The sequence below is a fragment of the Panthera pardus genome, unplaced genomic scaffold (genome assembly GCF_024362965.1).
Source record: "Panthera pardus isolate Hobbes unplaced genomic scaffold, ASM2436296v1 HiC_scaffold_16, whole genome shotgun sequence".
NCBI classification, from domain to species: domain Eukaryota; kingdom Metazoa; phylum Chordata; class Mammalia; order Carnivora; family Felidae; genus Panthera; species Panthera pardus.
In genome coordinates this window covers 147,273,378-147,285,804 of record NW_026526721.1, presented here as the reverse complement: position 1 = coordinate 147,285,804, position 12,427 = coordinate 147,273,378, and the positions used below count along the sequence as shown (strand labels likewise).

The 12,427-nt window shown below is 49.8% G+C and overlaps 2 protein-coding genes across 7 annotated transcripts in view; one reads left to right on the top strand and one right to left on the bottom strand.

Annotated features, from left to right (window-relative positions):
- The window catches only part of GASK1A (golgi associated kinase 1A), a 93,883-nt gene extending 83,596 nt beyond the window's left edge, over positions 1-10,287 (top strand). For 3 of the 6 annotated variants that reach the window (XR_008422632.1, XR_002072275.2, XR_002072276.2), the window contains 5 exons: positions 2,726-2,848; positions 4,608-4,711; positions 5,384-5,534; positions 6,505-6,697; positions 7,795-10,287. Coding sequence is in view for 2 of the 6 variants with exons in the window: in XM_019418879.2 (XP_019274424.2) it covers positions 2,726-2,848; positions 4,608-4,711; positions 5,384-5,594 (438 nt within the window). In the remaining 4 variants the exon portion in view is untranslated. Of the gene's footprint in view, positions 1-1,905; positions 2,102-2,725; positions 2,849-4,607; positions 4,712-5,383; positions 5,874-6,504; positions 6,698-7,794 lie in introns of those variants that run through there. The other 3 variants (XM_019418880.2, XM_019418879.2, XR_002072277.2) reach the window with 3 other exon arrangements.
- POMGNT2 (protein O-linked mannose N-acetylglucosaminyltransferase 2 (beta 1,4-)) overlaps positions 1-12,427 on the bottom strand; it is a 76,477-nt gene that overhangs the window by 3,285 nt on the left and 60,765 nt on the right. Inside the window, exon 7 of the transcript XR_008422631.1 lies at positions 4,579-4,694. The gene's annotated coding sequence lies outside the window, so the exon portion shown is untranslated. The remainder of the gene's footprint in view (positions 1-4,578; positions 4,695-12,427) is intronic.

Genomic DNA, 12,427 nt, shown 5'->3' with positions numbered 1-12,427 from the left:
GCTGGGGAGGGACAGAGAGAGAGAGAATCCCAAGCAGTCTCCGCGCCATCAGTACAAGGCGCAACACGGACTCCCACGGACTGTGAGATCATGACCTGAGCCAAAACCAAGAGTCAGATGCCCAACCGACTGAGCCATCCAGGCTCCCCAGTGATGTTTCGTTTGGACACCAGTTTTCCACCGCCCACTGGGTGTCCCACAATTCCATTCTGACACTATCTGCCTGGAGTAAGTGTCATATCCCACAAGTTAAAGGGTTCAGTCCTACAAGACTGTTCCAGTTCAGACGCCAGTCAGAAGTCCTGGGCTACCCACACTTCTGACCAACTGGCTACAAACCAAGGGTTCTCATGACTCCCTCCTCAGGTTTGATCATTTGCTAGAATGGCTCACAGAGCTTGGAAAAACACTTTACTTACATTTACTGGTTTATTTTAAAGGATACAAATGAACAGCCAGATGAAGAGGTATGTGGGGTGAGGCCCAGAAGGGTCCCAAGCACAGGAGCTTATGTCCCGATGGAGCTGGGGTGTGCCACCCTCCTGACATGAATGTGCTCACCCACCAGGAAGTGCTCCAAATCTCGTTGTTCAAGTGTTTATCACCCGATCTCTAGCTCTCCTATCCTTCCTGGAGGTTAGAGGTGGGGCTAAAGGTCCTATCCTCTGTTCACTTGTCTTCTGGTGACCAACCCCCATTCTGAAGCTATCTGGGGCTCCCCTGAGTCATCTCATTAGCACAAACTCAGGTGTGCTCAAAGGGGCTCATTATAAATCACTCAGGAAACTCCAAAGGTTTTAGGAGCTCTGTGCTAGGATCAGGGCACAGAGACCAAATACATTTCTTATTACACCACATCATCATCATCTCTGAGGGAGAGACACCATCGTTGCTTTATCAGACTAAAACCACTGCTGCCTTTGCTGTAAGTCTGTGGCTGTTCTGCATCATCACCACTGCAGGGAGGGAGGTGCCCTGATCCTGCCAGAGCTGAACCGTGTGCTAGAGAGGAATCACAGAAGGCTTCCGGGGACTGAGGGAGGGAGGAGGCCCTCTCTTTCTGTGGGGCCCCTCACCAGCGTGGTGCCATCTGGCTTTCTGCTTCCCTTGCCCTGACTTTCACTCACCTCCACGCTGAGTCTATCCCTTCTGTTGCCTTGGTCTGGACAGTTGCCCCAAGCAGAGTATGTTACCTGGAGCTGATTTCTAGATTCCCAGGCTGGCACCTTTCCTCTCCAGTGGTGTTGCCAGGCTTTCTAAATTAGTCTAGCCATTCTGCAGAAGGGGGCCTGAGTCTCCATGCCGCACACAAGGCTCTTTCAGGAACCGGATTACCTTTGCATCCTGAGAGTTAGCACCCGTGTGAGTCACCATCCTGATTGGTAGAGCCCAGGGGTCGCTGGGCCCTCCCTCTCCTGCGACCCTGACACCACCTGGGGATTTACAAGGACTCAAACCCCAGGTCCCACAACCCGGGAGGATCTGGTAACCTTCCCAGGATTTAGACAAATCCCAGGCAGCTGATCGTGTTTCACATACCTCGCACGGAGGGCACATCTCACACCCTCAGCCTCCTGCTGCTCCCTGCTTCACTTCTCTCTTCCCCTCCTCTCTCTCCTCCCCCTTCCGTAGCAACAAATGGATTTTTCCTCTTGTTCCAAGCACAGCAAGTCCTATGGAGACCTCACCTTCTGTTGTTAGCACTCATCAAGGTATTGTATCCAACCAAATTTCCTTCCCGGCAGGAAAAGGGGCGCATCTCCTCCAGCTCGCCGACCCCGACCCGTGTGACGCCCCCTGCTGCCCCCAACCTCACCCTGTTTGGAATCCACTTCCTGGCACATCCCAACCTTTTCCACACACCTCCTGCTTCCACCTATCCCTTTCCTGTCTTTCTCCCTACAGCAAGACCAGCCCTCCCATCCTGAGGACTCTGCCACTTCTGTTTTGATGCCTTCTCCCTTCTGGACCCCCTCGCATTGGACGCACACAGTAGATAACATCCTCACGTAGGTCAGGGCTGGGCTGTATCCGTGTTTCTGTTTAATTCCTGACTTGCAGGCTGTAACTCCTTCGTTCTGAAGAAAGCTACTGGAAGCAGGTGCGTGGGATGTATTATTGTGCGAATTCTATGACACTCTAAAATGTCATGTGTGTCTCCATGTGTGTCTGGAGGGGCTGGGAGGCAGAACTCCTCAGAACTGTCCCCACACCATGCCTGAGGATTCCCCCTTGAGGCCTCCAGTGTAAAAGGAGCCTGTAAGGGGAATGCCTTCCTCCTTCCCTGAGTTTGACTCAGGCCTAACAAGGGCTGCAGCTTTTACCTCCAAAGAAAGGAGGAATCCCTGCTGTCGCATTTGCCGCGTAAGGAAAAAGTGGAGTTGTGTGTGAATTTCCCCTGGTTGACAGATGGTCAGCACTGGGAGGCCCAGTGGCCTTAGGCCAGAGTTTGGGGCAGCGACACAGATTCGGCAGTGGGGATCAGTGGAAATCCGTGCGGGGCTGAGGCGTGAGCAGACAGGCCCACGGCCAGCAGGACGAGCTGGCTGGAGGAGCAGACCAGAAGCTCCCTCCCTAGCTGGAGGCCAGCCACGAGCTGACCAGCACCGACAGCCACTGAGGACTGTCCCCAGCGTGAGGCCCCAGGGGTCAGGTGGCCCGAGTGCCAGGCCCGGTGGAGGCAGGCATCGAGCCACACCCCCTCAGAGGCTGGATGTCCTCATAGGTCCATGACCGCCTGGACCGCTACTGCTGCGGCTTTGAGCCCGAGCCGTCAGACCCCTGCGTGGAAGAGGGGCTCCGGGAGAAATGCCGGAACCCGGGCGAGCTGCGACTGGTCCACATCCTGGTACGTCCCCTTGTCACCCAGACTCGGGTTTTCGTGTCTCCCCCTTCAGTTCATGAGTTTCAGAGATCATGTGACACTGGGGGTTCCCAATCCTATTCTTTTTAGCAGAAGCCTTTGTTTGAATTGTGTTTCCAAGAGGCCACAGTATGGAAAACTGACCCAAGTGGGGCTTTGCAAATGTGGTTGAGGTGGGGATGGTGTGGGGCTGGGTTTTCATCAACTCCACTGTCCCCTTGAGAGTCCACAGGGAACCCCTAGGGCTCCCAGAAGCAGGTGTGAGGACTGTGTGTCTAGTCGGCCACCCACATTGTGCCAGCAGCTGTGGAAACTGTGGCCTGGACCGGGGAAGGGCGTTTCCACGGCCACATGGCTGGTCAGCGGCAGTGACAGGGCTCCCTCCGAGGGCCCAACAGCTCACAGGCCGGTGCTCGCCAGAGGAACACTGCGCTGCCTCCTGTTAAAAGTAGAGCCCAGGGTGGGAAGCGATGTGCAGAGGCCATCAGAGACAGGACTGCCATGGCAGAGCAGTCTCTTCTGTCCAAGGAGCGAGGGGCCGCCCTCTGGAAGGGCTCCTCCGCCTTCTCCCCACCCAGTGAGCTGAATATCCACGATGCCTTACTTTGGCCAGTTGCTTTTGGAGAGAGTAGCTGTCAGCACGGTGCCCTGGGCTACCTTCAGGCAGGCCACACCAGCCAGGAGGCCAGGGCTGTCTCGTGAAGCTGCTGGGTGGTAGGAATTCTCCATCTCCTGCCCTCAGAGCTCTCTCTCCTGTTCCCCGGTAAAAGGCAGTTATCTCTGGGAGAGATAAGGCTTTTATATCCATCAGTTACCCCTGGGGGTAGCCATTTCACATATCCCTTAGGACAGCAGTTTTCGGAGGGAAGAGTCATTGGGCTTTAAGAAATAGATGATCCCTGATGTGTGGAGAGGGGTGAGGAGGGAGAAGAGACAGAGAAGAGGAAAAGCTAGGATCCTGGAGGCAAAAGTTCATATGTTAAGCCTAGGTTAATGGAGAGGATTATGGGAAAACACCATGGAATCCTGGAGAATATATAGGAATGGGGTGTGTGCACAGGGGTGGGAGTAGGGAGTGGAAGACATGCCACGCCATGTTTTTGAAGTGTTAAAGAATTCCCTTTGGCCGGTTTTAGTTTTGAAAAGCGTTTAGGAGTCCCTAAACTCTTCTGCTGTGGGGCTAGAGTATGCTGCCTGGGAATGGAAGGCGTTGTGTGTTCTTGGTGATGCTCAGGGGAATGTGCAGGTGCTCAGGACGCATGAGCGTGTGTGAGCATGCACGTATGCGATGTGCCCTGAAGCCACAACCCCACTGGGTAGGCCATCTCTGCACCTGCCGGTTCTCACCCACACGCCTCACGCCTTCAGCCACCAGAACAGGAATCAACCCCTCTGCCTTGTGGTTTCACAGGGGCCTCTGGGGCTTGGCACTACTGGTCCAGGTTGCAACTAGCCAGCTGCTTCTCAGCTGTGTGACTGTGTGCAAATTACTTAACTTCTTTGTGCCCCTGACTCTGTAAGATGGAGCTAACGCTAGCTGTCCCCTTCTAAGGTTGCTGGGAGGGTTCACTGAGATGGCAAGATGACTGCTCAGCGTGTGGGGGCCATGAGGTAGCAGGGTGGACTGTGGGACTGTCAGCTCAGGGTCCCCCCCTTCTGAGCCCCTCAACACTGACAGAGCCCAAGGGTGCCAGCTAGGCTGCAACCTTACCCACCTCTGTCTCTGCCCATCTTCTTCCCTGAGGTCCGGAGCAGTGACCCATCCCATCTGGTCTACATCGATAACGCCGGCAACCTTCAACACCCTGAGGACAAGCTGAACTTTCGGCTGCTGGAGGGCATAGATGGGTGAGGGTCAGCGGGGTGGGACAGGGGTTCGGAGACTGAGGCTTGATGGCCCTGCTGTAGACTGAGGAGCCTTAAATCATGGCTCCTGTGAAGTCTACAGTCTTTTAGACAAAGGCTATTGGATCTGAGCCTCAGGAGGGGGTGGGGAGCCCTGGGAAAGCTGAGGGGACACAGCCAGCAGGCCCTTCAACTTCTGGTGCAGTACCCCCACCCCTAATAGCCAGAGGGCCTCCTGGCCCAGCGGAACACTGGCAGCCTGCTAGGGCCTGGGGAGGCCAGCCCTTCCCTTGCCCCAGAGGAGGAGCTAGCCTGGGCAGCCTACCTTTCCTGCCCACTCATGACAGGTAGCTCAGCCTTCTTAGAACTCTTTCTGGCATTTGCCAAGCACAGCAGGAGGCATTTCTCCTGGGATAGCAGAGGTGACTCCCCCAGCTTCTCTGTGGGGTGGGATCCATCCTAAAGCTCTATCCCCTGCCTGCTGTCACAGCAGGTAGACGGGAGGGTTCCCTGATAACGAGACAGCAGGTGGGCCCTGGGACTTTGCAGGATGACTTTGCCAGGGTTTGCCAGCTGTGCGATTTCTGGCCATCTGGCTTCACCTGTCATGGAAATTTTCTGAGATCACTTTTGCTTTTCCTTTCTGTTATGGGGCTCGGGGGACCTGACCTCCAGGTTTCCTGAGTCTGTCGTGAAGGTTCTTGCATCAGGGTGTCTACAGAATATGCTGCTCAAGTCACTGCAGATGGACCCAGTGTTCTGGCAAAGCCAAGGCGGGAGACTGGGACTGACGCAGGTTCTCCAGACCCTGGAGCGGCGAGGACAGGTGCTGCTGGAACACATCCGGAAGCACAACCTGACACTCTTCCAGGATGAGGACTCGTGAGCTTGTGCTTTGCCCAGGCAGAGCTCCTGCCTCACTGGCGGGGTGCATCACAACACCACTCGAGTGGATGAGCATCCACACTGCTGGCCACATTCTCTTGGGCTCCCCCCAACTTGAAGACAAATGGGAAAAGCCAGAATGTCACAGAATGTGTCACCTGCTTGGGATGGTGAAGGTGGTTGTGGGTGTTGGGTGTTCAGTCTTACCACAGTCCTTTCTGTCTTTTCAGCTCTGGCTGTTTACTCCCTTGCACCAATAAATATTTTCAAGAACATTCTATGAACCGCTCCAGATACTGTAAAATTGTGCATCCCACACGCATATGTAGAGTGGACGTGTGAGTGCCTGTGTGTGTGTGTGTGTGTGTGTGTGTGCACACGTGTGTGTGAAGTTTCTGGCTGAAAACACCAAGCCAGAATCTTCAGAATCTTGTCAGTAAGCAAGGCCCCAAGCTTCCAGCAAGCACTTTTGTGTCCTGATGTGAACAGGTCTGCTCAGCACAGATCAGTGGATGCATAAGCAGACACTGTGTGGCCCCTCCCAGCTCACTCAGTGCATGTCAACCACCCCTGGCACCGGAGGACAGGGCCCAGCTCTCTGAGCTTAGCCCACTCGGCAAGACACCGTCCCTAGCCCTCCCCTCAGCACTGGCCTCTTCCTCCTTCCGGAATGGTAGGGGGCGGGGGAAGCCTCCAAGCCCAGCTCTGCCCAAGTCCACAGAACTCCAGGGTTGGGCCCCATGCCCCTGGGCCATCCTCAGCTGAGAATGGCTCCAGCTCGGGGGGCACAGGCCTCTCGACGTGCTGTTCCTCAACACATACCCCTTTAGTCCCTAGCTTCCACCTCAGAAAGTCTTGTTAAATATATGCACCCTTAACACCCTTAATTTTTTTTTTATTTTGATTTTCAGAGGCCTGGACTTGAATGCAGGAGCTCTGGGTTCAGATCTGGCCTTGGCCACTTAATGGCTAGCAACTGACAAGTGTTTATTGAGCACCTGCTAGAGTAACTGGTAACGTTTACTGAGTGGTGACTACGTAGCAGTTGCCGTGACAGTGGTTTATGTGGATCAAGGCACACCTAACCTCGCCACGACTCGACGGGTAGGTGTGATTATTAGCTCCATTTACCGATTAGGTGTGATTATTATTATCTCCGTTGTACAGATGAGGCACAGAGGGGTTTGGTAACTTGTCCAAGGGCACCCAGCTCATAGATGGAAGGGTCAGAATTCAAACTCAGGCCGGAGTTGTGCTAGCGTGTATTGAGCCCAGGACCACCACTAAAGGGCACTCCCACCACCCTGCCCAGTGGCTCCAACAGCTTCTCTTCCTCGAATCCCTTTGGATTCGGAGCGGATGATGAGGCAGGGCCAATTCTGTGGAACGTGGAGGAGCAAAGTCCGACCCCAGCCAAGCACAGTCGCGTGCATCTGGCTCCCTGCCCATTGCTCTTTGCTCGTTAAAGTCTTCTCCGTCTACAAACTGTGTCTTTTCTACAAACTTGAAACTTCATCCACTTTCTGTCCTTCTCAGCCTCAGTGCGCACTGCTGGCCCTAAGCCTCCCCCAGCCATTGCTTCTGGAATGAGAAGGATGTGCCAAGCAAAGCAAACAGCTGGGGATGGAGAATTAGGACCTTCCCATCAACCTTAAGAGGCTTCGAGGACAGCTGAAGGGTCTGGTGAGGCCACCACAATCGCCGGCCACCATGCTGCCTGACTGGCCTCACCCCAGGCCCGACTGTTTCTTTGTACTTCATCCTAAAGGGTCTGTTTCAAGGAAAACGATGGAGAGGCTGGTGACAATAACAGGTTCACGGCTCTCTAGATGCAATGCCAACCATCCCCCAGCTCTGAAAATCAAAAGCCTTTTCATACGTTCGGTGCCAGAACTCCTGTCCCAGTCAGCGTGGATATTCATACATTGTGTTGCCTTGCAGAAATACCAGTGTGTTGTTATTGGGTGTAACCTCAGACCCTGCGGAGAATATTGCATAATACACAGTACAGGCAACATATTAACATTTCTATATCTGAAAAATTCAGGATTCTGAATGACATCTGACCTCCAGGGTTTGGTTATGGGGTTCCAGACCTGTAGTAACTAATTTGTTACCCACAAGGCATGGTGCTAAGGGGCTTTATACAGAGGATTTCATGAATGCCTTACACTCCCAGCTGTATGATCCTTGCTCTACAGATCAAGAGCCTCAGCTGGGGAGGGAGTACATTGCCCGTGGCCAGACAGATGGAGGTGGCAGAGTCTGCCCATGAACCTGGGGAGCGCTACCTGGCATGAAGTGAATACGGATGGTGGTCTGCACTGTGCAGAGGAGCTGTACTGTGTTCCTCATCACAAAGCCTCGAAATAACTCCATAAGGTAGGCATTATTGCTCCCATTTGACGGAACAGAAAACTGAGGCTCAGAGACCTTGAGTCATTTGCCCAAGGTCACAGAGCAGGTAACTAGTAGGGCTGGGATTTGAACCCAGGCTCATTTAACGCCAGAACCCCTGCCCCCACCACTATAGCATCCTTCCTTCCTTCCTACTGTCATTCATTCACTCATTCAAGAAATCTTAGTGAGATTTCCCACACAGAATATAGAATTTGGAAGGAATCAGTGTGTGCTGCATTGTGGTGGCCGCATGTATGCCATTTGGCCATCAGAGCGGGTGTCCTGGCTTGCGGTCGGTAAGCAAGGTCCCTGTCACTGGGGATACAGGAAGTGTGAGGGCAGTGCTGTGGGCAAGAGGGGGTCAGAGTTGAGTCGGCGGGGGTGCAGCACAAGGAGATGTGGGAGGCGAGATCTCTGTGAACGCTGCGAGCCAGGCTTCCCGTGGACCAGGGCTTTCAGAGGAGTGGGCAGTCCCCACTGAACCCCAGAGGCTCACCCACCAGCTCAGACAAGACACTTCCCGCAGTCCCCACTTCTGGGCCACCTGAGGGCCAGGAGCTTCCTCTCCAGGCTTCCTCTCCTCTTCTGCTCCAGGCTTCCTCTCCAATCTGCGTTTCCAGGGACCCTGGCCTTTCGTCCCCCGGAGCCTGCCCCTACCCTGCCCCAAGGCCTCTCCAGTGGGGAGGATGGATTACTTATCATCACCCTGAAGGAGTTCTTCCCCTCCTGCCCCTCACCTCCTCCTCTTTGCTTCACGGGCCCTCCTGTCCTCCCTGGCCCACCTCCGGGCCCACCTGTGGTTCTGGTTAGCACTGTTCAGGGGATGCTTATTTGGGGAGTGGGGCCTGCTAGGGCATGTGGGTATAGGGGCCAAAGGTAAAGTAACCTGTGCAACATCTGGTATTGTCCAACTGATGAGAGAAGTCACTTCGTGGAGAGAGGCACAGGAGACAAGATAAGTGAAGTCCCTTCACACTGATGGATGCAAGAATATGGATTTAAAACTATTTTTTTAATGTTTACTTATTTTTGAGAAAGAGAGAGACAGAGTGTGAGCAGAGAAGGGGCAGAGAGAGAGGGGGAGACACAGAATCTGAAGCAGGCTCCAGGCTCTGAGCTGTCAGCACAGAGCCTGATGCGGGATTCCAACTCATGAACTATGAGATCATGACCTGAGCCGAAGTTGGAGGCTCAACCAACTGAGCCTCCCAAGAATATGGATTTTTTTTATTTTATTTTTAATTTTTTAAAATTTATATCCAAATTAATTAGCATATACTGCAACAATGATTTCAGGAGTAGATTCCTTAATGCCCCTTACCCATTTAGCCCATCCCCCCTCCCACAACCCCTCCCATAACCCTCAGTTTGTTCTCCATATTTATCAGTCTCTTCTGTTTTGTCCCCTTCCCTGTGTTTATATTATTTTTGTTTCCCTTCCCTTATGTTCATCTGTTCTATCTCTTAAAGTCCTCATATGAGTGAAGTTATATGATTTTTGTCTTTCTCTGACTGACTAATTTCACTTAGCATAATACCCTCCAGTTCCATCCACGTAGTTGCAAATGGCAAGATTTCATTCTTTTTGATTGCTGAGTAATACTCCATTGTATATATATACATATACCACATTTTCTTTATCCATTCATCCATCGATGGACATTTGGGCTCTTTTCATACTTTGGCTATTGTTGATAGTGCTGCTATAAACATGGGGGTGCATGTGTCCCTTCGAAACAGCACACTTGTATCCCTTGGATAAATGCCTAGTAGTGCAATTGCTGGGTCGTAGGGTACTTCTATTTTTAGTTTTTTTAGGAACCTCCAACTGTTTTCCAGAGTGGCCGCACCAGCTTGCATTGCCACCAACAATGCAAAAGAGACCCTCTTTCTCCACATCCTCACCAACATCTGTTGTTGCCTGAGTTGTTCATGTTAGCCATTCTGACAGGTATGAGGTGGTATTTCATTGTGGTTTTGATTTGTATTTCCCTGATGATGAGAGATGGTGAGCATTTTTTCATGTGTCGGTTGGCCATCTGGATGTCTTCTTTGGAGAAGTTCTATTCATGTCTTTTGCCCATTTCTTCACTGGATTATTTGTTTTTTGGGTGTTGAGTTTGATAAGTTCTTTGTAAATTTTGGATACTAACGCTTTATCTTATATGTCATTTGCAAATATCTTCTCCCATTCCATCAGTTGCCTTTTAGTTTTGCTGATTGTTTCCTTCGCTGTGCAGAAGGTTTTTATTTTGATGAGGTCCCAGTAGTTCATTTTTGCTTTTGCTTCCCTTGCCTCCAGAGATGTGTTGAGTAAGAAGTTGCTGTGGCCAAGATCAAAGAGGTTTTTGCCTGCATTCTCCTTGAGGATTTTGATGGCTTCCTGTCTTACATAGAAGTCTTTCATCCATTTTGAGTTTATTTTTGTGTATGGTGTAAGAAAGTGGTCCAGGTTCATTCCTCTGCGTGTCACTGTCCAGTTTTCCCAGCACCCCTTGCTGAAAAGACTGTCTTTATTCCACTGGGTATTCTTTCCTGCTTTGTCAAAGATTAGTTGGCCATACGCTTGTGGATCCATTTCTGGGTTCTCTATTCTGTTCCATTGATGTGTTCTTGTGCCAGTGCCATACTGTCTTGATGATTACAGCTTTGTAGTATAGTTTGAAGTCTGGGATTGTGATGCCTCCTGCTTTGGTTTTCTTTTTCAAGATCACTTTGGCTATTCGGGGTCTTTTCTGGTTCCATAAAAATTTTAGGATTATTTGTCCTAGCTCTGTGAAGAATGCTGGTATTATTTTGATAGGGATTGCATTGAATATGTAGATTGCTTTGGGTAGTATCAACATTTTTAACAATATTTGTTCTTCCTATGCAGAAGCATGGAATCTTTTTCCATTTTTTTGTGTCTTCTTCAATTTCTTTCATAAGCTTTCTATAGTTTTCAGTGTATAGATTTTTTACCTCTTTGGTTAGATTTATTCCTAGGTATTTTATGGCTTTTTGTGCAACTGTAAATAGGATCTATTCCTTGATTTCTCTTTCTGTCGCTTCATTGTTGGTGTATAGGAATGCAACCGATTTCTGTATGTTGATTTTATATCCTGCAACTTTGCTGAATTCATGAGTCAATTCTAGCAGTTTTTTGGTGGAATCTTTTGGGTTTTCCATATAGAGTATCATGTCATCTGCGAAGAGTAAAAGTTTGACCTCTTCCTGGCCTTTTATTTCTTTGTGTTGTCTAATTGCAGAGGCTAAGACTTCAATACTATGTTGAATAACAGTGGCGAGAGTGGACATCCCTGTCTTGTTCCTGACCTCAGGGGGAAAGCTCTCAGTTTTTCCCAATTGAGGAATGATATTAGCATTGGGTCATTCATATATGGCTTTTATGATCTCGAGGTATGCTTCTTCTATCCCTACTTTCTTGGGGGTTTTTATCAAGAAAGGATGCTGTATTTTGTCAAATGCTTTTTCTGCATCTATTGAGAGGATCATATGGTTCTTGTCCTTTCTTTTATTGATGTGATGAATCACGTTAATTGTTTTGCAGATATTGAACCAGCCCTGCATCCCAGGTATAAATCCCACTTGGTCGTGATGAATAATTTTTTTAATGTATTGTTGGATCTGGTTGGCTAATAACTTATTGAGGATTTTTGCATCCATGTTCATCAGGGAAATTGGTCTATAGTTCTCCTTTTTAGTGGGGTCTCTGGTTTTGGAATCAAGGTAATGCTGGCTTCATAGAAAGAGTTTGGAAGTGTTCCTTCCATTTCTATTTTTTGGAACACCTTTAAGAGAATAGGTGTTAACGCTTCCTTAAATGCTTGGTAGAATTCCCCTGGAAAGCCATCTGGGGATGGCCACCTGGACTCTTGTTTTTGGGCAGATTTTTGATTACTAATTTGATTTCCTTACTGATTATGGGTCTGTTCAAATTTTCTATTTCTTCCTGTTTCAGTTTTGGTAGTGTATATGTTTCTAGGAATTTGGCCATTGCTTCCAGATTGCCCATTTTATTGGCATATAATTGCTCATAATATTCTCTTATTATTGTTTTTATTTCTGCTGTGTTGGTTGTGATCTCTCCTCTTTCATTCTTGATTTTATTTATTTGGGTCCTTTCCTTTTTCTTTTTGATCAAACTGGCTAGTGGTTTATCAATTTTGTTAATTCTTTCAAAGAACAAGCTTCTGGTTTCATTGATCTGTTCTACTGTTTTTTTCGTTTCAATAGCATTAATTTCTGCTCTAATCTTTGTTATTTCCTGTCTTCTGCTGGCTTTCGGTTTTGTTTGCTGTTCTTTTTCCAGCTCCTTAAGGCATAAGGTTAGGTTGTGTATCTGAGATCTTTCTTCCTTCTTTAGGAAGGCCTGGATTGCTATATAGTTTCCTCTTATGACTGCCTTTGCTGTGTCCCAGAGGTTTTGGGTTG